The following is a 25,068-nucleotide window of genomic DNA, read 5'->3' as shown; positions in this document are numbered from 1 at the left end:
CTGAATATTGCAGCAGAATATTTATAATTTAAGTTTTTCAAGGTAAAATTCAGTATTACTATTGGTTTCAGAGCGGTGGCACAGTCTGTCTTGGGGCTGTGGGAAGGAAATGAAAAATGGGAAAAGAAGGTTTAAGGGAGCAAAAGTTTCAATGAAGGGAGCTTAAGAGAGGGGGTATTGAAGGACGAAACTGGCAAAAAGGAAAAGCAGCGGAAGGCTGCAGGTGGAGATGCTTTCCTTTCCTGATGCTTCAGAGGTGGGAACAGCAACTTCATGTGGGAGGGAGCAGAGCATGCTGTGCTCTGCTGAGCTGGGGAGTGTTCGAGGTGGGATGTTCTGTCTCAGGACTGCTGCCTGCTCTGACCCCGCCTTGAGCAATGTTCAGATGCCCTGCCTCGCATTCCGTCTCTCCCAGAGAGCCGCAGCTCCGCGGGCTCTGCAGCGCCTTTGTCTTTCCTGCGGCAGCCCCGGCAGCAGGAGCGGCAGCGGCACCCTGCACATGGAGCAGCGGCCCTTGGGAGCTTTACAGCCACACGTTCCTCGCAAAACGCATGCTGTGCTCCCCACGCCTGCTGTGCACGCCGGCCTGGCAGGCTGGGCAGCGCGGCAGGGCTGAGCCCGGCCGGAGCCTGTGCCTGCGCCCGGCTGCGCGCCCTTGCAGCCCCGGTGCCTGGCAGCGCTCACGTCCCGCCGCACCCGGCACAGCCGGGCAGCCCTGCCTGCACACACACACACACACACACACACACACGAGTGCCCCTCTGAGAAGGTTACAGTAACCAGCGGTTATAATTTTACTTAATCCTTTATGACGTTTTTAATTAAAAAGGCTTTAGTGCTTTTCCAGCGTGACATTTGATTGCACTCTAGATAATGCACCCTAGCCGATTCTGGCAGCAGTAAAGCGTTCAGAAAATATATGAAATGTTTTTATAAGGAATTCTCTCTGATCTGTCTTCAATGGGAAACACAATGATTTCAAAGCATGTGTATTATTTTCAATAAAACAACAGTATATGCCAGAGCAAGATAACTGAAGAAAATCACCCTGTCCAAATTACTGTCCATTCTATACTGTTTTCATTCTTGCTGCTTAGATTCATATTTTTTTCATATAAGAATTAACTGAAATTTGTTGCACCATTTTGCAGTACTGACTGAAATGAAACCTACTACAAGCTGTTTCTAGCTGTCTGAAAAAACCTAATTCTGATTCTCTTGTCATCCATACCATTTTAATTTACTTGACTTAATGCTTATTTTCATCTAAAGCAGAATCACAGATCCTCCTTCCTCAGAAACTGTCAGAATTATGCTGTATTTTTACTTTTATCAATATTACATATACCTCTTTGATTTATTCACGTGTATTCCTTTATCCACTTTGGTCAGCAAAAATCACACTTTGCTTAAACATGGTACCTTGTTAATCTCTGACACTGAGCTGTAATGCTATGCTCCTTCCTGGATTTATGCAAATCTGAAAGCAGAAATGCTGCTACTACGGACTTCACATACTTTGATGACAGGGATGCATTTATAAGATCAAAGAACAAAATTCTAGTCCCACTGTAGTCATCTGAAGGTAGGCATTGACAAAAAGAGCTCCTATATTTTTTTCTCAAAATAATAGGTCTCTTAGATAATTATTTGGCTTGTTATTTAGGTGTGGGGTTTTTTTTCCAATTAAACAAAGCTTTTGACATTTTAAATTGTTTCTACCCAAATTAAAGGAAAAAAAAATATTAATTCTGAGGGAAAAAAAACCCTTGTATAGAGCAAAGTTGCCTTTTTTAACAAATAAAAACTTTTTTTTTCCTTTTTTTTCAGTTTGTTGTAAAAACTGTGCATGTTTTGTGCTGAAAATAAAAATTCAGTGGAATAATTCTGAAGAAAGCTTCAGTCATGGCAGATAAATTAGTCATTTAATGGCAAATTTGTCTATGGGTCCATCACAGCAAATGTATTTGTCCTCATAGCAGCCTTATGACATTAATAGTCTTTCCCCTTCTCTGCTACGGATGACGCAAAATGCACATCAAAACCTCCTCCTCATTTGTTAAATCCTGATTTTAAATGCCAAGCCCTAGATTTTTCAAACGGTGTTGTTAAAATGTGCTGTATTTGTGGTAGAGCATTTCATTTTCCCAGAGTACAATTCCCACTGACTCGGACTCTCCCTGAAAGCTCAGCGTTGCTGCCAGCCAGGCCCCAGGTGTCCCCAGTAGGCACTGCAGCAAGGAGCACACACACACACATAGTTATCACCTGTGTAAAAAAGTGACCTGTGCCACTTGCTCAGGGACACGGGGTGACCTGACCCTGCAAGGGCACTGGTGCTCAATTAGACCTGCCCCAGCCTTGGCCCATCTGCCTGTACAAAGAGAAGGATGGAGGCGACTAGCAGGGGACAAGGTGCATGTGTTGCAGGAAGGAGGTGGCTCCTCCGGGGACAGCTTTGGGGACAGCACGTTAATCTGGGCAGATTGCTTTGAATTTGATATATACTTGAAAAAATCAGTCCCACACTGGATCTGCTGTTGGCCTGTTTCCTTATAAGCGCTGGTGGGGAAATTGTTATGCACCCATTGAGGATGGCAAAGGGCTTCCACAGTCAGAGGACACACTATTTCAGTGACCCATCTGACCTTCCTGCAGCTGCAAGACCTTCCCTGCTTTCCATCTTTATGGTGAGATGAAGGGCCTTTTTAACAAGGCATTGCTAAAACCCCATCTTGGCCCATTTCCTGAATCCCATCCACCTCCTGTAGTGTGTGAAGAGGAGATAGAGAAGAAAACATTTTGTCAGACTGAATCTGGTGAATCCTGTTTCATTCACCAGCACAGGAGCCCCATACTATGCAATCTGCCATTTGCTTGCATATAGAGAGTGGTCTTCCATTGTGCACACTCAAGTGCCTAGCTCCTTGCTTTTGGGTCATCCCAAAACTTTTTGATCCTTAGGCTGATATCACGTTGCTCATCTTCCCAGTGGGCTGGGAGAGTAGGTGGAAGCAGCCCTGTACCATGGTGCCTGATGCCCGGCGTTGGATGTGGACAATGAGCCTGCAGGGAGAGCTCTGCTCAGATCTGCCAGACCATGGTCACCAACAGGAGTATCAGGTTTCTTTAACAACCCTGCTGTCACTGCAAAACAGAGGCTTATGACTTGCCCAGATGCTGGCAGGCTTTGGGTTGGGTTTTTTTGTGAGTGCTGCCCCCATGTTTCTGATACATAGTCAGGAGTGGCTCATAACCCACGTTTCTGCTGCAGTGCAAACCATGGAGATGAGCCTTCAACCAAACCGTGGCTGAAACTTTCTAAAATGGGTGAAGTGGCTTGTCTTTTCCTACGTGCCATGCTGGGAAGTCAGTGCACTGGTTTTGCAATGTTTCTCCTGAATGTTTTGATAACACTTTTCCAAAAAGCATTAACTCTGGCACAAGCATCATGCAGACAATATTTCAACTCAGAAAAACTGGCAAAGCTATGAGAAACTAAAAAGGATGTCTTAAAAGAGCATATTTCCAACAACATTCACCATAAATACCACTATTTATACGGTTTAGAAAAGGCATGGACTTACACAGTACCTGTAATTTTGAGGCACTACAACTAGTTTTTCAACAGTAAATCTTTCCCTTGCTTTAAAATCAAAATTCAATACAACCTTACCTATGGAGCTTACATGTTATGTCTACAATGAAAAAGAACTGGCTGGACATTCAGACACAGAGAGTGGTGGTGCATTAAGTTACATCCAGCTGGTAGCCAGTCACTAGTGATGTTCCCCAGGACTCACTTCTGGGGATTGTCCTGTTTAATATCTTTGTCAATGACCTGACAAGGGGATCGAGGGCACACTCAGTCAGTTAGCAGATGACACCAAGTTGTGCAGGAGTGTTGATCTGCTGGAGAGTTGGAAAGCTGCACAGTGGTGATGAGCCAAGGCCAACGGTAAGAAATTCAACAAGGCCAAGTGCTGGGTCCTGCCTTTGGATCACAACTGCGGACTTGGGGCAGAGTGGCTGGAAAGCTGGCTGGTGGAAAAGGATCTGGGGAGCTGAGGACCAGCTGAACACAAGCTAGCATGTGCCCAGATGGCCAGGAAGGCCAATGGTATCCTGGATTGTATTAGAAACAGTGTGGCCAGCAAGACCAGGACAGTGATTGTTGTGCTGTACTCAGCACTGATGAGACTGTACCTTGAGTCCTGTGTTCAGCTCTGGGGTCCTCACTACAAGAAAGACATCGAGGGGCTGGAATGAGTCTAGAGAAAGGCAACAGAGCTGGTGAAGGGCCTGGAGAGTAAGTCATAGGAGGCACAGCTGAGGAAGCAGGGAGTGTTTAGCCTGGACTAAAAGGAGGTTCAGGGGTGGCCTTATTGCTCTCTACAACTACCTGAAAGGAGGGTGTAGCCAGGTGAGGGTCAGCCTTTTCTAACAGTTAACAAGTGATAGACAGGAGGAAATGGCTTCAAGTTGTGCCAGGAAAGCTTTAGATTGGATATTAGAAGAAAAATTCTTCACAGAAAAGGGGTTTTTCCAGCATTGAAACATGCTATGGAAGTGGTTGCGTCACCACCCCTGGAGGTATTTAAAAGATATGTAGATGTGACACTTGGGGACATGATCTAGTGGCGGACTTGTATGTTTTAGATTAAAGGTTGGACTTAGAGTTCTTTTCCAACCTAAATGATGCTATGATATTTAACACCAGTAATGCATATTACTACTACCATTATGTGTGGCCTGAGAGATATGAGGAGAACGATAGGGATGAATTCCAATTTTAGAACCAATTTTCTATGGAGTGCAGTCCCCTTTTTCTTAATAGCCCAGTTTGGTTCAAATAATTCTTCAAGGCATGCTTTAAAAAGCAGCAGGTTCTCAACTACATATGTCAGGTTGCGGCCAATAATGAAATTTCATAACTCATTGAAAGGTAAGATCTGTGGTGGAAAAATCTGACACACCCTTAATTATTGCATCCAGAATGAACCCAGTACATAAAGGAAACTGATAAAACTCAGGAGACACAAAAGTCACATCTGTAACAGCAAGACAGACTGATGCTGTGTGTGCCATGCAGCAGAGTTCTGGAGATCTTGATTTTTTAATCAGAATGCCTGGCTTGTAGCCTCAGCAGCATGCCTTCTGCATGGCTGCATGGAAAAACAGCCCAGGATGTCCTTGAACAAAAACTAACGTTGTTAAAGGTCTCAGTTATCTTATGTTAGTTGAAACAATCAAAGCCCCTGAGCTCCAGGTCCCTGAAACACAAAATCTTTCACTCTTTAGTGCACTTTTTACAGCATGGTCTGTTTTTCTGTGAGGGAAAGAAGCTGCAGTTCAGACACACAGAGCAAATGGGGCATAGGGGAAATAGGACTACAGTATTATTTAGGTAGTGGAGTTCTGCTGTTTTTTGGAGTGTTGTTTCCTTATTATCAACGAGGATTTGGGTTTGGGTGATTTGCAACAGCCACACAAGGGAGAACTGACAGAAAAGAAAACCATGCTTCAGCAGTGCTGTTGTAAAAATACAGTAGTGTGTTTAAATTCTGTGCAACTGAGGGTAATTTTAATCACTTTATTTAATATTCTACTTTTGCCTTTCTCTTAAAGGAATGGTATAAAGTACTTGTAATAGCTACATCTTTATGCCATTTGACAGCTTATATGGTTTAGCCAGTGTTGATTATATAAAGAAATTAAGAACTAGGAAAAAAAAAAAAAAGCACCAAAAAAATCCCCACAAAACAAAAGAAAAAAAAATCCCCACAAAACAAAAAAACCCAGTGTTGATCACAAAAATAAATCAAGAATTAGGAAAAAAAAAATCAAAAAACCAATACCTACCACATGCATCAAAATTGGTTTTAAAATTTCTTTGGAGTTTCTCCATCTCAATGCAACCACATACATTCCGAGCCGCCCCTCCTCTCCTCCTGTCTCTTTATGACTTCTGTGTTTGCACCACTACAGCTTAAATCCCGAGCTGCCTTATTTAGTGCTCTCGCTCCCTCTGGTGGCTCTGTGCTCTCCACACACCGACTCCAGTAGAGGGCTTCCACACAAACGCTTCAGAGACAGCACGAATCGGATGTGCTGCAGATTTCCCTGCAGGCACAAGCGTGCTTGGTACACTGGGTTAAAGAAGGAGCTACAGAAAAGAAACTTAAAGAGAAGGAACTGCCATCCCCACTGGTTTGGGCACACAAATGCAGTGAGATGGGTGGGTTGCAGCCCATCAGCTGATCTGCCCTGTTTCCCCGTTTGATGGAATTTATGGCACGGTGCATTTGGAAATCAAACTGCTCACATAGCCCGTGCCAAATCTGCTCCCTGTGTGGGGAAATCTGGGCAAGCATCAGGAAAGTCTGCAAGGTTCCCTCCACGAGCCTTCCAGCAGATTGTTTTGTCAGATGTTGGCCACCCTGCAGATAAAGCCTCAGGCTCTGCCGGTCTCTGAGGGCGCCGGCCAAAACCCGCTCACCTCCTGCGTGTCGCTGGGGCTCTGCCCTCCCTCCCCACCTCCTCACAGACTTTGTGGAGCAGAACCCAGTTCCGCGCATCTCCCCTTGGGCCCCCACGGTCCTGCAAGGAGAGGATTTCATTGCACCAAGACTGCCTCGGGTAAAATTGACCCTAAAATACCTTTTCCCAGAGGTCCAAACAGAGGATCCTAATGTCAAGAGGCAGTGTTCCTTTCTGTGCAAGTCTCTGCACAGATCACCATGGTCATGAATAGGTCAGGCATGCAGGCAGAGAGCCAGTGATGGAAAAAGCATGGGATATGAGATCTCTGCTTCTGTCGGTGATGGGCAGACAGCCCTTACAAAGGACAAGGTTTGACAAAAGAAGTAAGTTATTTGTCTGAACAAAATGCTGTTCCTTCCATGCCCTTTTATGCTATAGAACAGATTATGATGAGGAGAATTCCTTTGGAATTCATTTAAGTATTTCCCATATGGCTTTGTTGCTTCATGCATTTGATTCTTCTTATTGAAGTGTTTGAAAATGAGTACATTTTGAAAATGAGTATATATCGAAGTGTTTGAAAATTAGTATATCTATATCTAAACCCCTTCCACTGTCTGAAACAGAGTGAGACCCTTTCTCACCACTAACCAACATGCAGGACCTGCTAGCCCAAGTCTCAGCATGTGCACAGCTCCTGTTAAAGATCAGGGCTTAGTGCCCAGGGCTCTCCACATCTGAATGTTAAATTCCAAATCCACCATGTGGATCCTGTTAACTCCACGCTGAGAAAGAATACCAGAGCTCAGAGTGATAATCTGTAATGAGCCTAACCCAAAATCCCCAGCCAAAGCAGCTGTGACCTCTGAAGGAGCTCAGACCCAGATCCAGACTTACCCCAGCTCGACAGGCTGTGCATGCAACATTAACACAACTCCAGTCCCAGGGGACAAAAGCAAACCACAGACTTGCTGATGCCCCAGCTGTGCTTGATTTACTGAAACTGGATTACAGGCTTTCCCTATCACAACTGGCCTTACCACTGGCATGGCTGGAGGCAAAGGACATGATTGTTTTCTCCTGCAGTGTGCTAGTATGTTCCTGCTTATTTTCGATACTGTAACAAAAGTGAAGCAAGGTTTGATATTTACATAAAAGCTGTTTCTCTGTAGAATGGGAATGAGAACAAAGACATTGATTACAGAAATCTTTTGACTCCTCCTTCCCACTGGTCATCTCCTCACCCCTACTTATATCAATACCTCAAATTCTGCAGCTATTTTCTGCTCCTTAACCTGGCAATTGGAAATGCTAAAATCCCCCACCTCTTCAGTTTTTCCTGTAGGATATGAATCAACACTATCTACAATATATTCATGTCTCTCTCAGTAAGTACAGCTGTGAGGAAGAGAACAAAACAAAAACAAACCCTCAAACAGAGAGGTGAAACAATGGTGAGAACAAGCCTCCTGCAAAGCTTTCAAGCCCGCTGTGTTTTTATTGATACATACCCCTCTGTGAGCAGGATATCTTACTGCTTCAGCACTTACAGTCTTGGGTGAAGGCAAGGAGAGATATGAAGGAAGTTTAGCTTCCAAAGCTTCTTGATCAATTTCTTGGGCTACAATTTTGGTTTAAGAGTTTTAATTTTGTCCAGAATACATCTCCCATTTCTATTGCTGATGTTCCCTACAAACTAATCAACACATCGATTTTTATTTGCTGTCTTTCAAATATGATGTCAGAAATCTGAATAGGTATCTACATTTTACATGCAGTGTGTAGATTGATCAAGGAACTCGTTACAGAAATTATGCACAGCTTAAAGGTCTCCAAAAATATCAAAGTGGAAAGACTGAAAAGAAGGCACCTATTAGATCCTCCTTGCCATCAGATGCACCACTCACATCTGCCCAGGAGCACAACCTTACTTTGGTGTTACCCTTCCAGTGAAAAGCCTGTCCAGGGCTCACCTACCTTGTTGAAGGAACAGGGACAGAAATGTTTTTCCTGTTTACAACAGATTGACACAATACACTCCAAGAAGACATAAACCACAGGTCAGCTCCTTACTCTGTCTTATAAGATTCAATCCCTTGTCTCTTTTCCCTGGTAAGAGTCAGGCTGAAATTGCTTTGGGAATAAGAGAGTATTTGCTCTTGTAACCCTGTGGGGAAAAGATTAGGAAATCACAAGCCTTGTCTTTTGTTTGTGAAAGAAGTCATGCTTTCTAATGGACCACAGTGCTTTCTGAAGAAGATAAGCAGTGGTTTCAGAAGTGCGCTAGATGGCATTGAGGGCTAGAGAGCCAAAACTATCTATGAAGATTATTGCACCCACTGGAGCATCCCTTGCACAGATAGGTTATACATGGATCATCTCTCTTCACTGGTGAGCTATACAGGGGGAAGCAGCCCAGGGAAATGCCTGGAATCCACTGACCTACAGTTGCCATTTCTTAGGGATGTAAATTAAACTTCCAAACAGGAGACACTTGAAACAAAATATCCATAATATAACAAAGTCACGAGTTAGAGACAGATATAATTCCCTATGCCTTCTCACAGCATATGTGTGTGTACACATACCCACACACATGCATCCATGTGCACAGTTCAGGATGGTGTGCATTCAGTTCAGCCTTGCATCTTTGCATTCTTTCAATTTTGCATCAGTGTGATTCTATCCTGAATGACGAGATTTTGAAACAAAAATGCCTCTACTTTTGCAATTTCTTATTTTTTTCCCATTACTGATTTTTTTATGGGATATTTACTGCACTTTGTGTGGCCTGGCCTTTCAGGAGGGAAATGTATATTCCTTTGAGCTTGCCTTTTGTTAGAATACTACTCATTTTTCCTATCTTATTCTTTTTCCTCTCTCATTCTTTGTAATGGCATGGGCTAAGCACAGCACTTGCTAGTTCCCCTGTAACTCAGATCTCCCCTCCACCTGGTGGGCTGCAAACTTGGAGCAGGTCCCAGGTTGTTTTGTTTCTGCTGGGATACTTTTCCTGTTTGCCTTTGTCCTCCTCAAGGGGCTTTCTGCAGCCTCCTGCAATCTTGTTTGATTTGGTTTCTAAGGCAGTGTCCCAGGGTTCTGTGGGCAGTCTGGTGAATTTTTGTGTACAACTGGCTGCAGACCATTCTGTTCCATTCCCTGGGATAGTTCTACAGTTGTTCTTTTGTTTTGCCCTGAAAAAATGAGGGTAACAACATCTGTCTCTTTTGATAATTGTGAAATTGTCCTGAAAATCCATGCTGTAGATCCAGTGCTTCTGGAAACTTACATGAACAATGTTTTCTCCCAACAGAATTAGATTTATAGGAAAACATTGGTAAAAAACTAAAAAAAATTCTTCCTAAAGGTCAAAGACTTTGAGAAAGTGAATCAATTTGAGGGGATTGTTGGCAAAGCTACATATAGATGCTTCCTTTGAAATGCAGCTGCAGATAAATAAGTCCTAATTTCCTATGAAGAGCTCACATTTAGATAATTTCTGAGCTGTCTTCTCAGTGAAACTCCCACACAGAAAAAGGAGAGGCTTTTCACGGCACCTTGAGAGCAGTTGCTGCACAGATGATGCACCCTCTGAGGAGGCAGCTGTAATTGTAAGGTAGATGAACTCTAGAGCTGAACTCTTTGCTGCATTACCAGAGTCATATGGGAATGCTGCTTGGAGCTGAGCTGCACTGCCATGGGGAAGCAGAGTCACACCTACTTCAAGGCTTCTGATCTTAAATATCACAGTTCAACCTAACAGCAGTTCAGAAGCTGTGAACTGCTAAATTAAAGCTAACTGTAAGTACTCTTCCTTTGCTAAAATAACCTATGTTCCATTTATCAAATAAATCTCATGTGGAAATTGGAAAAGCAGAGCAAAACCCATATTGTTTGGGGCAATGCACATACAAAGTGCATAAACATGATGCACAAACTACATTACAAAGAAATGTCTATATAGCTCATTTGACACTTCCATAATCAACTCTAGCAAAATATTGTTGTAGAATGAATGGATTTTTCAAATGAAAATATTAGTGCAGAGATACTTTTGCCAACCTAACACAGAAGCATTGCATCCCATTTTGGAAGAAAACAAGTTTCTGGTAGCTCCAGTCCTGAACTGGAATATTCACCCCAAAAATTTGCTGGCTGGGAACAAGAAATGCATGCAGCTGGATATAGACCAAACTTCAGACACAGCAACAGCACAATATCGTCTGTGTGTCAATAGTATGAAAAACAGTATGAAATCTGCTTCCATCCACAGATGAGGCTCCTTGGCCTGGCACATCATTACTGCTCCAACCTCCTCCAAGTCTGACCAATACCAGAGTCAAGGAAGACTTGGAAAGGGTCAAAGAATCATAGAATCATAGGATTGTTTAGGTTGGAAAAGCCCTCTAAGATGGTTGAGTCCAACTCTTAACCCAGCACTGCCAAGCCCACCACCAAATACCACATCTACACATTTTTTTTAATACCTCCAGGGATGGCCACCACTTCCCTGAGCAGCCTGTTACAATGTTGGACAAACCTTTCCATTAAGAATTTTTTTTCTGATATCAAATCTAAACCTTTCCTTGCCATTCCTTGCCTTCCTTGCCATTCCTTAAGCCATTTTTTCTTGTCCTATTGCTTTATTATCTGCAAGAAAAGACCAACCCTCACCTCACTACAGCCTCCTATCTGGCAGTTGTAGATAGTGATAAGATAGCCACCAATCCTCCTTTTCTCCAGGCTAAATGCCCCCAGCACCCTCAAACACTCCTCATAGGATTTGTAATCTGAACCTTTCACCAGCTTTGTTGCTCTTCTTTGGACACCCTCTGGCACCACAATGCCTTTCTTGCAGTGAGGGTCTCTCGAGCACAGTACTTGAGGTGTGGTATTTGTATTGCCAACAAAAGCCTCAGCACTGGCTCAGGAGAGTTACAGATGTGGTATGTGGTCTGAAACATCTGCAAAAGTTGTGTCTTCTGTCTTCTCAGGGAAAGCTGTGCCTACTTGGTTACAACATCTTTCATGAAATAAAACTGAAAGCCCAAGCAATTCTGCAGCCTGCACTAAGCTCTCACCAGTGTAGCTGGCTCCAGGGAGGGGGAGAGCAGCAGGAAAAGTAAATTACCATACTGGAATTCATTCTGTATTTGCCACATGCTTAAAGTGCAGGTTTCCTCTCTGGGTATTTTCATAAGCAATGAGGTTGCAGACATAGCATTTTTCATCATTTTTCCCCTGCTTTGGAGTACATGACATGCACTTTTATGGCTGAATAAAATGTCATGACTGGCCAGCTGGTAACACAAAATGCATTTTTACACTAATGGCAAGGTATTCTAGCTTTTATTTTATAAAATTGCACTGACTGCATATTTACATAAACCCCTACATCTGTTTAGTTAAGTTAAGCCAGAGGGTGATGATCTTTGTCTTTACAAAAAAGCTGATTTAATTTTATTGAACAAAGCTTTCTATTAAAAAGATCAAAGTCAGTGCAGCCCCCTGCAGCAACAACTTAAAAGTTTCTTCAGCTATTCAAATTAATGAAATATGGTAACTGGGACTGAACAAGCAGGAAAAAGAAAAAAGGAAAATAAAAATAAAAACTCCTCGGGGGCTTTGTTTATCATGAACTTTGAGAGAGACATATTTCCTTTCATCAAAATTCCATTGAGTGTCCTGACTCTCCTGCCTCTGAAAAGGCGGGAATTGATAGCAGAAGCAGCATGCACAATTTTAGACAAATTTTTAGAAGCTGGTAATACTGTGGGGGAAAGGCACAATATAGTGAAGAAAATCTAGCAAAGAATTGGCCTCTCTAGCTTCCATGTGCTAGTTCCAGGCGCTAGTGATCTCCTACTTGAAAAAATATCAGTTTGTATATAAAATTGCTTGGTAACTCTACTGAAAATAATGGTAAAAATAATGAGTCTGAAACTATAGCTGTAGTGGAGATAGATATTTCATGCCTTCTGAGATAGCCTGCAAGTCACCTCCTAGCATATGACTTTGTGGAAATTGTCTTGCAAACTTATTTTTGGGAGGGGAATGGCTAAACATCTGCCTTACAGTTCATTCCTGAAATTTGGTATTTGCTTGTCAGTAGCTTCCTCACCTCCCAGACTGACAGCAGCACTCACTACTGATACACTGGGTGAGCCCATGGCTACACCTCATGCTATGGCAGGATGGGGTCAAACCAGCCCCAAAATTCAATCTTTGTGCCTGTCCAGAGGTCATATCTGGCAAGCAGCCCAGGAATATGGACCAAAAGGAACTGTAGCATGTTCCATCTTAGCCCTCAATTAGGATGCTGATGAAGCTGGTCCCAAAGTCTGTTTTGACTCCAAGGAAACCTTTCCCAGAGATCTGTGTTGCTTCTACATCTCCTCTACACAATACATCCCCATTAGCACTTCAGCTTGGATCAGGAGAGTGCTGTGGCAGCTTTCCTCCTCACCACCCATCCTTACCATGCTTTGCCTCATGTGCTGAAACCGTCCTGGCATCTATCAACTGGACTCCATCCAGACAAAGCTACACAAAAAAATCTGGTGTAGGAGTGCACTTACTGCACAAAGCTGCTAACATGAGGGCAGTCAATGTCACCAGATTAGAGGTGGTCTAAAATAAATCTCTGAAATACACAGAGGGCACACCCTGGGTCCCCTGTGCCAGCTCCTCTGTGCTACAGATCATCCCTACTTGTTCCAGGACACCTGCTAATGTAGACTCAACCCAAAGAGGCTGCACTGCTGCTTTCTAACCCTGTCACTATTTAAATGGGTGAATAGTGCCATTTTAGGCACCATATGGTATCCCTGCAGGCCTCCAGCTGCCACTCTGCAGATCAACAGCTCAACCAAATGTCTCGTGTCATATCTGGCAGCCCCACGCAGACATCTCAGATACCTTAGGGAGACTAACTGCTGTGGATGTCTATGTTTAGACAACTGAATACCATTTTATTTTAGCATCTATTCCCCTCTAGACCAAAAAAAAAATGAAGCAAATGAGATTAAAAATGAGAATGGAGATGCTTGAAATACTATAGTGTGTTTTATGAAATAAAATACACAATACAGAATAAATAAAATAACAAAAATAGAATTTTTTGAGAAATTAATTTAAAACATTTTTAATAAACTGAAAAGTATGCAAACCTTAATCTGACAACAACAGAAGTATTGTTTTGTCCTTCAAGAAACAGCTGAATTTTACAAATTGCATTTATTATTCAGTAAGGGCTGAATTCACTGGTTTTAACAAAATAATTGAAAAGCTTGAGATTCAGTTTCTTTTGTGCAATTTACTGGCCTAATGACCCAGATGCTCTGAGAACTGTGGCAGCAGAGTCTTTGCAGGACCATATCCTAAAGCTAGTGAATCAATAAATTATTAAATTAGTGATAGTAATAGTAATAAATGTAATAATAGTAATAAATGAAACAGGCTTTGGCATGTTTTCTGCCCTGAGGGTGACTGACAGAGAGCAGCCCTTCTCTGTTACTAGCAAACTCCTGGCGTCCAGCATGGGCTGGCTGCAGGTGAGCAGGGGCTGGCCACGCTCAGGACTGCCTGGCAGAGGCTGGTGGCCATGGGCCAGCGCTGTGTCATGGCTTAACCTGCCTTACACAGGATGTCTTACACAGCGAGCATCCTCCAAAGCTGCAGAAAAACACTTTTACATGCCAAGGAACAGCCTAAGTTTCTGAATCTGCATGGAAATACTTGGAGATTACAGGTCTTTCAAACACTTAAACAAAAATCCTGACCTCTTGTGGCCATCAAACTGTCCAGCAAAAGTTTCTGTCAGTTTCTAACCCAGGTGATGCTCTTGCTGGGTGCAGTATGGCCATTTGTGTATTCCTGCTGCTTCTCTCCAGACCTGCCTGTGTGCCAGGATTCATTGACAAATCTCACATTTGAACATCTCTGTGGGTCCAGAGGAGGCCACAAATAAGATCAGAGGGCTGGAGCACCTCTCCTACAAAGGCAGGCTGAGAGAGCTGGGGCTGTTCAGCCTGGAGAAGTGAATGCTTTGGGAGACCTTAAAACAGCCTCCAGTACCTAAAAGGGTCTTATAAACAAGAGGGAGAGTGACTTTTCACATGGGCAGATAGTGACAGGGCAAGGTTAAATAGTTTTGAACTAAAAGAGGGGAGATTTTGATTAGATAATTGGAAGAAATTCTTTACTGTGGGGCTGTTGAGGCACTGAAACAGATTGCCCAGAGAAGTTGAGGATGCATCATCCCTGGATGTGTTCAAGTCCAAATTTAACGGGCCCCTGAGAAACCGGATCTAGTGGGTGGTACCCCAGCCCTCAGCAGGGGGTTTGGAACTAGATGATCCTTAAAGTCCCTTCTAACCTAAGCCATTTTTTTTTTGATTCTCTGATTTGTCCTAATGTAAATGAAATGCAGTATTTTTAGACACTGTGGACAAAAATATGGCAGAAATGTCACAGAAATGGGAAGTATGGAGTGGGTCTGCACATTAACATCCGGCATGTGGCACAGAGCTACTTGCAGACCTTTAATTCTAACAAAAATTTGAGAAAGGGAATGTTTGTTTTGTCTGCCTTGCTTTGCTGTTCTCCGAGTCTGCATCAGTAGCTTTATAGAAGTAGCTTTATAGAAAAACTTAGACTATGAATATATTCTGCATGTGTGTAATTGATAATGTCTGATGTCAGTTTTTGCAGATATATATTATCAGCACCTTTGCAGATATGAACCTACACTTCTAAGAACCCAGAATCAAAACCCAGAAAAGTCTGGCTTCATGTGCAAGTTTGCGTAAGGAGAAAGGGCAAGTGGAGTTTCTCAGGCCATGTGATCTTTTACCTGGACAAGCTAAGGCTACAAAATATTTAGGACAGGCACATATTTGCACCCTGATATGCAGTGGTGTCTTCTATATAAGATTTTCCTCTATCCAGGACTGAGTACCTGAATGCTTTATAATTTCTAAAATAATTGGAGCATCTACAAATATGCATTTTCAGTCTGCATGTATGGCAAATCCACAGGCTGCTGAAATAAAAATAATATACAAAACAAAACAGCATCTATTTCTAGAATTTATAAATTTATAGAATGTATAAATTATATAATATATTAATAACATACTCAAAAACATTAAACAGTGCATGAATAAAATGTATTTTTAGAAGTTTTTCTTTCTATCACCTTGTATATACAGCCTGGACATAGGAACTACAGTACTGAGTATGTTTTTATTTAGAAGACAGATTCATTGATAATTGCACTTGCTTAAAACAGGAAAGCAAGTAAAAGTGTTTTAAATCAAATTTACATTTTAAGATTTTTTTTTCTGGAACTGTGGCTTTATTTCTGACCTCACAAAGGCTTATCCATATGTTTAGTTTTACACTTAGGAGTAACAATAGTTAAACTAATAAACATAAAAATAAGCTTTTGCAGAACTGATGTAGCCTGCTTTCACATTCAACCTGTTCAAACACCCACACAAGAAAGAAAGATGAACTGAAAAGGTGCAATCATTCCCATTGCTCAGAATCTCCGTGATTTTTCATTTTGCATTCTCTCAAAAGAATACTAGTTCTTATTAACAAATATTAATAGGAAAAAGAAAAAGTTTAGTAAAAAATAGTTTAGTGATCATGTATAAGTTTTTAGTTTCAAGTTCTCCTCAGGTCTCTGTTTCTCATTTGCTGGCATTGTCTGGTTTCCCTCTAAAAATAATTGATATTTCATTGAATATATAAACAGGCTTGGACTTTATTACTTAGAGCCCTTGGTGTTTACTGGCACTCATTTACAACACATTTTTTTCCAGGATGCCCATCACAGCAACAGCTGCTCATCCTCTATTCCAAAAAAAACCTCAACACTAGGCACTGGATTTTCTGTTCCTAAATGTTATGATCATTTTATGGTTTTAGTGCTGATGATATTTCAGCCTCTCCTTGGGCATCTAATGCTCCTGATGTAGTGCACCAAATTTTGGTACACAATGGATTGGGGAATAGGTTCTCTTGGTGATAAAGATGCAACATGATAGCATCTCAAAATGTCCTGGTGTCAGAAAACACTCTGAGGCACTTTATGCATGACTGTAGTATGCTTGTTTTTTTACTAAGAATGCTGAATGACGTGAGTAGCATTTTTCTTATACAGAAAAGTAGAGTAGCAACCACAAAACAGACAACCTGCACAGATTACTGTATAAATCTGAATAAATCATAATAAATCACTATATATATATACATATATATATATATATATATATATATATGTATGTATAAATCAGAATAAAACTGTATTCAGTATTTTTGTGAGACAAAACACATGACTGTGTTTTCAGGTACCAAAACCAGTGGGGCAATAAAAAGCATCTTTTAAGTGCTACTACACTGTAAAAGTTGCTTTTAAAAAGCATAGTGTTTCTTAATTAGTTGTAGAACAGTCTTGAGAACCTCTTCCTTGGAGGGGCTGGCATCAACCTCTTGGCATGCAGGATTCACCATCCTTTTGTACGACTCTTCAACTCTAAAAACAAGAGAAATTAAACTTCAAATTGCAGGGATATGAAATTAAATTAGTCATCAGTCTCAGAAGATAGTGCTTGCACTGCAGAGACAGAGGATAGAAAATCTAATATGAAACTAAGAATGAAATCTCCTGCAAAGAGCAATAAACCATTGGTAACTATTACAATGTAAATCTCAAACCACATAGTCTCCTTGACATTGATTCCCAGAGCTCCAGCCATATTAACAAGGCATGGAATAAAGTATTTCTTTCTTTACGGCTTATCACTGGATACAGTCTGGTATAGCAGTAGAGTGGACAGTCTGCTTCTAGCGCCCAAATTAATTTTTTTCAGTTTCTGCTAAGGTATCTCTGAACTATATGGCATTGCATTGTGTAGTTGTACTCATTGACTGATCTCAGCTTTGACTCATTAGATTATAGAGTTGACATATTGTTCAACTCTTTCTTCTGATCAACTAACCAGATGAATAACAGGACAAAATACAGGATGAAAACCTCCTCACTTAGGCTATAAGCCTAATGCATATCTCTCCCACATTTAGTCTTTGAGAATGTGAATGAGGATGTGAATATTATTTTTAATATTATGGGAACATATTATTATGTTCCTATAATGCCATTTAGGACAGAAGTCGCAAGACAAATCAAGGAAGATTTTGGATATTCTCATATTCATATTGACATAATAAACAGGTAGAAATAACTAAAAGCTATCTGACACAAATATGCAGTAACAGAATTAAAATGTAAAAGATGCTTAAATGGCAGCATGTTCTCTAGCTAACTCACCTCTCTGCAGGTCCCACTATATGAACTGTGTGTCCACACAGAGTTTCTCTCAAAATTAAGCAATCACAGAATCATAGAATGTTAAGGGGCTGGAATGGACCTGAAAGATCATCTAGTCCAAATCCCCCTACCATGGGCAGGGATACCTCCCACCAGAGCAGGTTGCTTAAACCCTTATCCAACCTGACTTTGAACACTGTTGGGGCACCCACAGCATCTCTGGGGAACCTGTTTCAGTATCTCACCACCCTGACGGTGACACATTTCTTTCTAATAGCTAACCTAAATTTCCCCTCTTTCCATCTGTATCCATTACTCCTTGTTCTACCTCTACAGTTCCTGATTAATAATCCCTCTCTGGCTTCCCTGTAGGCCCCTTCAGATACTCTAAGGTTGCTAAGAAATGTCCACTCAGACCTTCTATTTTCCAGGCTGAACAGCCCCGCTTTCTCAATTTGTCTTCGTAAAGGAGGTGCTCCAGTTGTTTGTGACTCTCCTCTGAGCTTGCTCCAACAGTTCCATGTCCTTCTTATGATGGGGACACCAAAACTGGACTCAGCACTCCAGGTGGCATCTCACAAGAGCAATGTATAGGAGGAGAATCCCCTCCTTCAACCTGCTGGCCATGGTGCACAGATGCAGCCCAGGGCACAGTTGGCGTTCTGGGCTGTGAGTACACATTGCCAACTCATGATGAGTTTTTCATCAACCATCACCCTCAAGTCTTTCTCTGCAGAGCACTCGCAGTCCCTCTCCATCCAACCTGTAGCTGTGCTTGGGATTGCCATGACCCAGGTGTAGGACATTGTACTTCCCTTTTCTGAATTTCATGAGGTTTACACAGGCCCACCTCTCAGGCCTGTCCAGGTTCCTCTGAATGGCATTCCTCCCCTCCAGTATGTCCACTGCACCACACAGCTTGGTCTTGTGTGCAAACCTGCTGAGGGTGCACTCGCTTCCACTGTCCATGCCACCAAAAAGATGCTGAATAGTATCAGCCCCAGCAGTGACCCAGGGGACACCACTTGTCTTTGGTTCCCATGTGGACAATAAGCCATTGACCACAACTCTTTGTGTGCTGCCATCCAGCCAATTCTTCGTTCACTGAATTGCCCATTGATCAAATCCATGTCTCTCAAATTTGAAGATGAGGATGCCATGTGGAACACTGTCAAACACTTTGCAGAAGTCCAGGCAGATGTCATCAGTTGCTCTGCCTCATTCACCAATGTTGAATTTGTCAGGCAAAATCTCCCCTTTGTAAAGCCACTTTGGCTTTACAAATTATAGCCACTTTTGACTTTACAATATTAAGTTATTCCATAACCAGAAATTTAAAAGCCTAAAGGTAGATTTCAGCCTTGCTTGTAGATATGGAAACCAATATTCCAAGTGTCTCTGCTGAGCTGTCTACACGAACACTGGGCATTTGAGTTTCCACCATAGACAAAGATGATCTAATCAATACATTTGGCAGAGCCTAGATAGCAGTTCAGCACACCCTGAAGCAGGATACCTAGGGTGCCATTCAGTTGCTTAAGTTAATGTACCTAGTACTGCTTGAGATGATCAGAACTATCTCATTTAGCTTCCAGTTCCTAACCCAGGAAATGTCCACAGGTTCTGCATCACATCTCATATCAAAAGGCTTTAGATACTTAAGTTTAGATCACTGAGCTCCAAATGGGTGGCGAGATGAATCTTTGAAGGCTCCATTGAATGTACTGACTATACTGGTACCTGAAATACTTTGCACAGCTAAAGACATCTACAAGAGGAGGTTTTAATTTTATTCTCTTAATCTGGAGCTCAGTTCCAGAATTTCCTGGGGAAGCTGTGTGTTTCAACTTCTTGCCTATCAATCCTGGAACTCTTAAGTCCATCTCCTTCATGACCTCACTGAGAAAGATGCTAAAATAAAAGCATCAAAGAAAAACAGAAGTATTTTAACTCAAAGCTACTTTACAGGACAATTAAATTATACATCTGCATCTTTCAAACACTTTCAATTAGAAGTGACAGAATTTATTCTCCCTAATAGGCATGCATTCTTTCCAAAAAAAAAACCCCAAAAAAAAAAAAGCTTATAAAAAAGAAATTCTTGTGGAAATTCTTGTCCCAGTAATGTAAGAGATGTAAGAGGCACATTTGTTATTGATCCCACAGGAGCTAAGACTGCCTCCTGCCTCTTATTCCCTATTAAAGGGTACCTTTGGCGAAACAAGCTGTTAGCTTCCAACTCAGCTTCCTCCTTTGTTTTCTCCAACCCCCGATGCTGAAGTCTCCGGACTCGTTCTTCAGGGTCAACAGTCAGGAGAAGAACAAGATCAGGTTTAAGAAGATCCTCAGGCCACTGATACACCTCATCTTGAGCTGGTGGAAGATCCTGGACTTTCCCACTTGTTTCAGTGGCAATTGCGTAGGCAGCTGTGCTGTGCCAGTATCTGTCAGGAAAATACAAAATGGAGGGAGAGAAATTTTAAAGAGAACATTAATTCTTGAGTATATAGGAGACAGTTGGCATTATAACAAGTCAATAATGATGAGATAGGTGACAGCATGGCTTTGAAGGGAAATCCAAATAACAGTTCTGTAGTATCCATTATTTCTTAACAATGATAATACTCAGTGCACTATTCAGAGTTAATGTGAACTATTAATTAAAACATTATGTAGAGACTGTTTCAGATACTCCTATCAAAAGAAAGTCTCCTAGTAGATTGAGACAGGTCAAAGAAGAGTTACAATATAACTCAAAATCCTTTACTCTGAGTCCCCTTTTTTGTGGTTCCCATCCTACTTACTGCAATAGATTTGGTAGGGAACATGCAGTCTTCAAAAACATGCGAATGAACACAGGCATTACTAATGTTAGTAATTTCACTTGCATTTAACATTCTCCCCACTACAAGGCACTGTGTTTGATAGATTTCAGTGTATTTGGGGCTGGTTGAAAATAGCACTCACATGCAAACAACGTATGTGTGTCTGTGTGTGTTCTAGCCTGAGGTTACAGTACACCTACTAAAATAAGCCAGAGGGTTCAAAGTACATCTAGACTTTTTTATGAACAGTAATATTGTAAGCTGCCTCCACAGTTAGTGAAAACCAGAAATAATAGTGGGGAGCATATCTCTGTGTTTAAATTCAGAAAGAGTAAGTCTACCTAAAACTCAGTCATTCCAATCCACCCATATCTGAGACACATTTTAGAGATGACCATGACCAGCCATGAGCAGCAGCCCACAGTCTCCCCTGGTTTGTCACAAAACCCTGGTTTAGCTCAGGATGTTCCTTCACTATTCCTAACAGAAGATGTAATAATTTTCATGTGTCCTAAAGCTAATTATGAGTATTACACTGACTGAAGTTCTCTATTTTACTGTTATCATAAGTGTTACTCTTTAGAAGATTTAATATTTATCTGACTCTCTGCAGAGTGGTTCCAAAAAAAACCCTAAACAAACTATAAAAAAACCAAACAAAACCCCTGAAGAAACAGAGAGACGATCACTGACTGCTTGTAACACTGAACAACTGTATGATGGCACTGATATAAGAGGGCTTCTTAATTACACAAACCTGTCTATGATCACAGGTGCCTGAGTGGATGCTTTTGCAATCTCTGAAGCCAGAATGTAGTTGCCCGCAGCATAAAATGCTCTTTTAATGGGTGTTGGCTCATCATCAAATACAGTCCTCCACTGGCTGATGCAGGCTGGTGGGGACTGCAGCAGAATGCCATTCAGGGTGTCCTTAACAGCCTGGGTCACTGTGGTTTTGCCTGCATTTCATTTACAGAAGGAAACATTGAATATATTATTTGCCAGATACACCTGAGTTTTTAAAACTGAAAAACGCTCCTGTCTGTTCATGTGGCATACAGGTTCTGACATCTGAATATCTAACCCGAGCATCTTGTCATAAGGTTTCCAGTGAAAAATGATTCTGAGTCTGGTTGCAGGAATTATTACTCCCTTTCCTGCTCTCTGGGCCTTCCAGCTCTTCCTTAATCCAGTTTTCAGTTTTCACTCCCTTAAATGCATTAGGTGCATGTCAAATTCTCTATATATTCATGGCAATTTCCATATATATCAATTTATAATATTTTTCTCGGTTGCAATTTATGTGAATGTTACCATGCTGGTCATCCAATTCCTTCTTTTTATGAGGATTTTCAGTTCTCTTTAACTGACAAGTCAGAAAACAAAGTTAGTCAAAAGCAAGTAATATTTCTCTCTTAGACAAACTGCTGGCAGTTCCCCTGACTACCACTAGTTTAGTACATTTATTTGAAAACTCTCCCGTAAAAGTATGTTTCATCATCTGAACAAGAAATTTAATTTTCAGTACTCCACTCTGTATTCTTTCATTTGTATAGGTAAGGAATTAAACCACTGAATGTAAATTAGCATACAGTAATCTTATTATAAGTAAGAGAAGACAGATTGGCATTTGTAATTCTTAATTCCTTATCTGTTACAGGTTTCCGAGATTTTTTAAATTTTTATTTTAAAGCCTTATGCCTAATAAAAACATAGCAGTTGCTCCTTTCAACAATTTCTCATCTGAGGTTCTTCAACCACATGTTGCTCTTACCCGTGGCATCCAAGCCCTCAAAAACTATGACGGGAAAACCTCCCTTTTTTTGGTGCTCTGGGCATTTCTCCAGCAGGTCGAGTACTGCTTCAGCCTCTGGGATCCGTTCTGCACACTGCAAGGAGAGATCGCAGAATGTGTTGGGTCGGAAGGGACCTTTAAAGCCCATCCAGCCCAACCCCCATGCAGAGCACTGGATCACCCTAAACTAGATCAGGTCTCTCAGAGCCCTGTCCAACCTGACCTGCAATGTTTCAAGAGATGGGACATCGATCACCCCTCTGGGCAACCTATGCCAGTGTTTCACTACCCTCATCGTAAAAAACTCCTGCCTTACATCTGGTCAGAACCTGCCCTCCCTTCGTTTAAAACGATTACCCCTCGCTCCCTCGGCACCCGCCCGCCCCACGGCGCTGGAGAGCCAAACGTGGGCTCCGCGCCCGCGGTGCTCACCTGGCGCAGGCGCTGGCGGAGGGCGCTGGCGGAGGGCGGCAGGGCACGGACCACGGGCCGGGAGCCCGGTGAGCCCGGGGCGCAGCGCCCCAGCATCGCCGGGAGCCGGGAGCCGGGAGCCGAGGGCCAGGAGCAGCGAGCCGGGCCAGCGTCTCAGCGGAGGGGGCGGGCGGAGGCGGAGGAGGAGCCAGCGGGAAACGAAAGTGGCCCGGCCGGCCGGGAAAGCGCCGCTCTGAGGGGACCGGCGTGGAGCAGAGGGCAGCTCCTGGGAACAAGGGGAGGCTCCTCGGAACAAGGGGAGGCTCCTCGGAACAAGGGGAGGCTCCTCGGAACGCCCTTCTGCCTTCCCCGCCCCGCATCACTGGCACCGGGTTGAACGGGTTCGGTCCCGCGGGGAATGGGTCTGTGCCCGGATGGGCGCCAGCAATCACGGGATGCAAGGTCCCAGCCTCGGGATCCGGCCTGCCCGCCCGCCAGCAACAAAGGGTCACCCGTAGGCTCTCGTGGCCGAATCCTGGTGATCCTTTAAAAAAAAAAAAAAAAAATTATTAGTGCAGATATGCTCCGCTGCTTAGGACTGGCCCAAAATGACAAACAAGTCCTAACCCAAATTGAACTACTTTGTTGAGTGGCAGTGCCTAAGCAGCACTGGGCTGTCAGGCATATCACTAACTTGACCCCATTATTTGGTCATTCAGTGCCTTGATAACAAGACAGACACAAATAATTTTGGGAGTAAACTGGACTTTTAGAAGCCTGTTTTCATTTTCCAAGGAATTTTGCAATGGCGAATTCCAGCTTTCATCAGCTCAAATGTAGGAACCAGGAACACTGCAAATAGCAATAGCACAGACTTAGTCTCGTGACAGCTGCTATGAGTAACATTGCCTAAAATGTAGTTTTTGAGTTTTCAAAAGATGTAACTTAAAATGTTTGAGAACCTGTATCTCTGTAGAAAACTTCTCTTTTTCAATAGTTGGAGAACTGCTGTTTAGAGATATCTAAAGTTAAACTTCTGACATGTTTTCCGAACTAATATACTCTACAAGAAATTCCTTGGAAACTTGTTTTCCTCTGGTCATCTCAAACGCTTGCACAAATACCTTTTACTTAGTGTAACTGCAGAGTGGAACAGCTGGTAGGCAGTACCAGCAAATCATCTGTACTAGTTGGAAACTGCCCAGCCTGAAGGAGCTGATGGAAGTCTGGGCCAGAGCCACAACTGGAAACACAGCCTTGGAAGCTCTTCAATACAGTCTCAGCATCATGTACCAAAATTAATTTGGTTCTTTTTAAGGCTGTTTCATACCTGAGAACTCCAGCACCATTCCACATCACTCAAACACATGGCCATGGCATCTGTGTATGGATACCAGAAGACACAGGGTAAAATATGTTTCATTTTACAGGAAGCCAATATGTAGTTTTAAAACCATAATAATATACACTGATTAAGAGTAGGGGCTCTTCTCAGCCAATATTTTGTCTGGCAGAATGACACACTGTACATGTTTGTCTTATCCATGGCCCCTTCTCCTAGTCCTTGTGCTCCTCCAGCCTCCATAGTCACCGAATTAGGAATGTTAAACAGTACATCCTCATCTTTCCCTTTCAGCACCTGTTGTGGACCTTTGCTCATGGAGTTGGCTAAATCTCTTGTTGACTCTGTGATACAATCTACCTCCACAAACCCCTGTGGAGTTTCCCCAATTCCAGCAATTCTACTGTTTCATAAAGATTTTATAAGTTTTAAACTAACATCCTTATTTCAACAAGTGTCCCTTCTAATAATATTACTGATTTTGGTGAATAACAGTTCAACATTTAATTTATTTATTACCTACAGGATTTTTTAAAGATGACTTAAATTTCCCATTCAGCATTTTCATATCAGAAATGGCAGCCTCTATCCCTTGGTAAAGCAGCTGCTTCATCAGTTAGAAACAAGGATAACTTCTTTAAATGTAAGGTCCTGCCAAGATGAGGAGACCTGAACTGTACCACTAGTCAGGGTTTGGTTACATTTACCAAAGTTTCACAGACCAGCAGAGTAATGCAATCTACCTTGTTTCTGAGTGAGTCTAAGCTTTAAGTTGACTTTTTCTCTGCTGCCTCCCGACAGAGCCTTTGATTTCAGAGGAGAAGCAACAGTGACTAAGATGTCCTTCCGGAGCACAAGTGCCACTGCTGAGCTC

General features: G+C 42.3%; 1 protein-coding gene and 1 long non-coding RNA gene across 2 annotated transcripts; one reads left to right on the top strand and one right to left on the bottom strand.

Moving 5' to 3' along the window:
• The first annotated feature begins 14,138 nt into the window (after positions 1-14,138).
• LOC137470334 (uncharacterized) lies at positions 14,139-16,707 on the top strand. Its single transcript, XR_010997007.1, has 2 exons — positions 14,139-15,789; positions 15,992-16,707. It is a non-coding gene; the product is annotated as an uncharacterized lncRNA (long non-coding RNA).
• Positions 16,708-16,818: 111 nt separating this feature from the next.
• CMPK2 (cytidine/uridine monophosphate kinase 2) lies at positions 16,819-23,131 on the bottom strand. The gene is made up of 5 exons (XM_068183512.1): positions 22,874-23,131; positions 22,421-22,535; positions 21,404-21,605; positions 20,032-20,265; positions 16,819-17,026 (listed from the first exon to the last, which is right to left on the bottom strand). Exons 1-5 carry the CDS (start codon positions 22,967-22,969, stop codon positions 16,906-16,908), a joined length of 768 nt encoding a protein of 255 aa, XP_068039613.1. The 5' UTR covers positions 22,970-23,131; the 3' UTR covers positions 16,819-16,905.
• Between the last annotated feature and the right edge of the window lie 1,937 nt (positions 23,132-25,068).

Source organism: Anomalospiza imberbis, chromosome 3, assembly GCF_031753505.1.
Source record: "Anomalospiza imberbis isolate Cuckoo-Finch-1a 21T00152 chromosome 3, ASM3175350v1, whole genome shotgun sequence".
Taxonomy (NCBI): domain Eukaryota; kingdom Metazoa; phylum Chordata; class Aves; order Passeriformes; family Viduidae; genus Anomalospiza; species Anomalospiza imberbis.
The sequence above is the reverse complement of the archived record's forward strand: the minus strand, read 5'-3'. Positions and strand labels throughout refer to the sequence as shown.

Bases quoted from the DNA above. Each gene is read 5' to 3' on its own strand.
- CMPK2 (XM_068183512.1), bottom strand. From the start codon at position 22,969: ATGCTGGGGCGCTGCGCCCCGGGCTCACCGGGCTCCCGGCCCGTGGTC. The intron at 22,536-22,873 runs GTGAGCACCGCG...CTCTCCTTGCAG, and splicing joins TCCGCCAGCGCCTGCGCCAG to TGTGCAGAACGGATCCCAGA. The intron at 17,027-20,031 runs GTACCCTTTAAT...TCTTGTTTTTAG, and splicing joins AACAGCTTGTTTCGCCAAAG to AGTTGAAGAGTCGTACAAAA.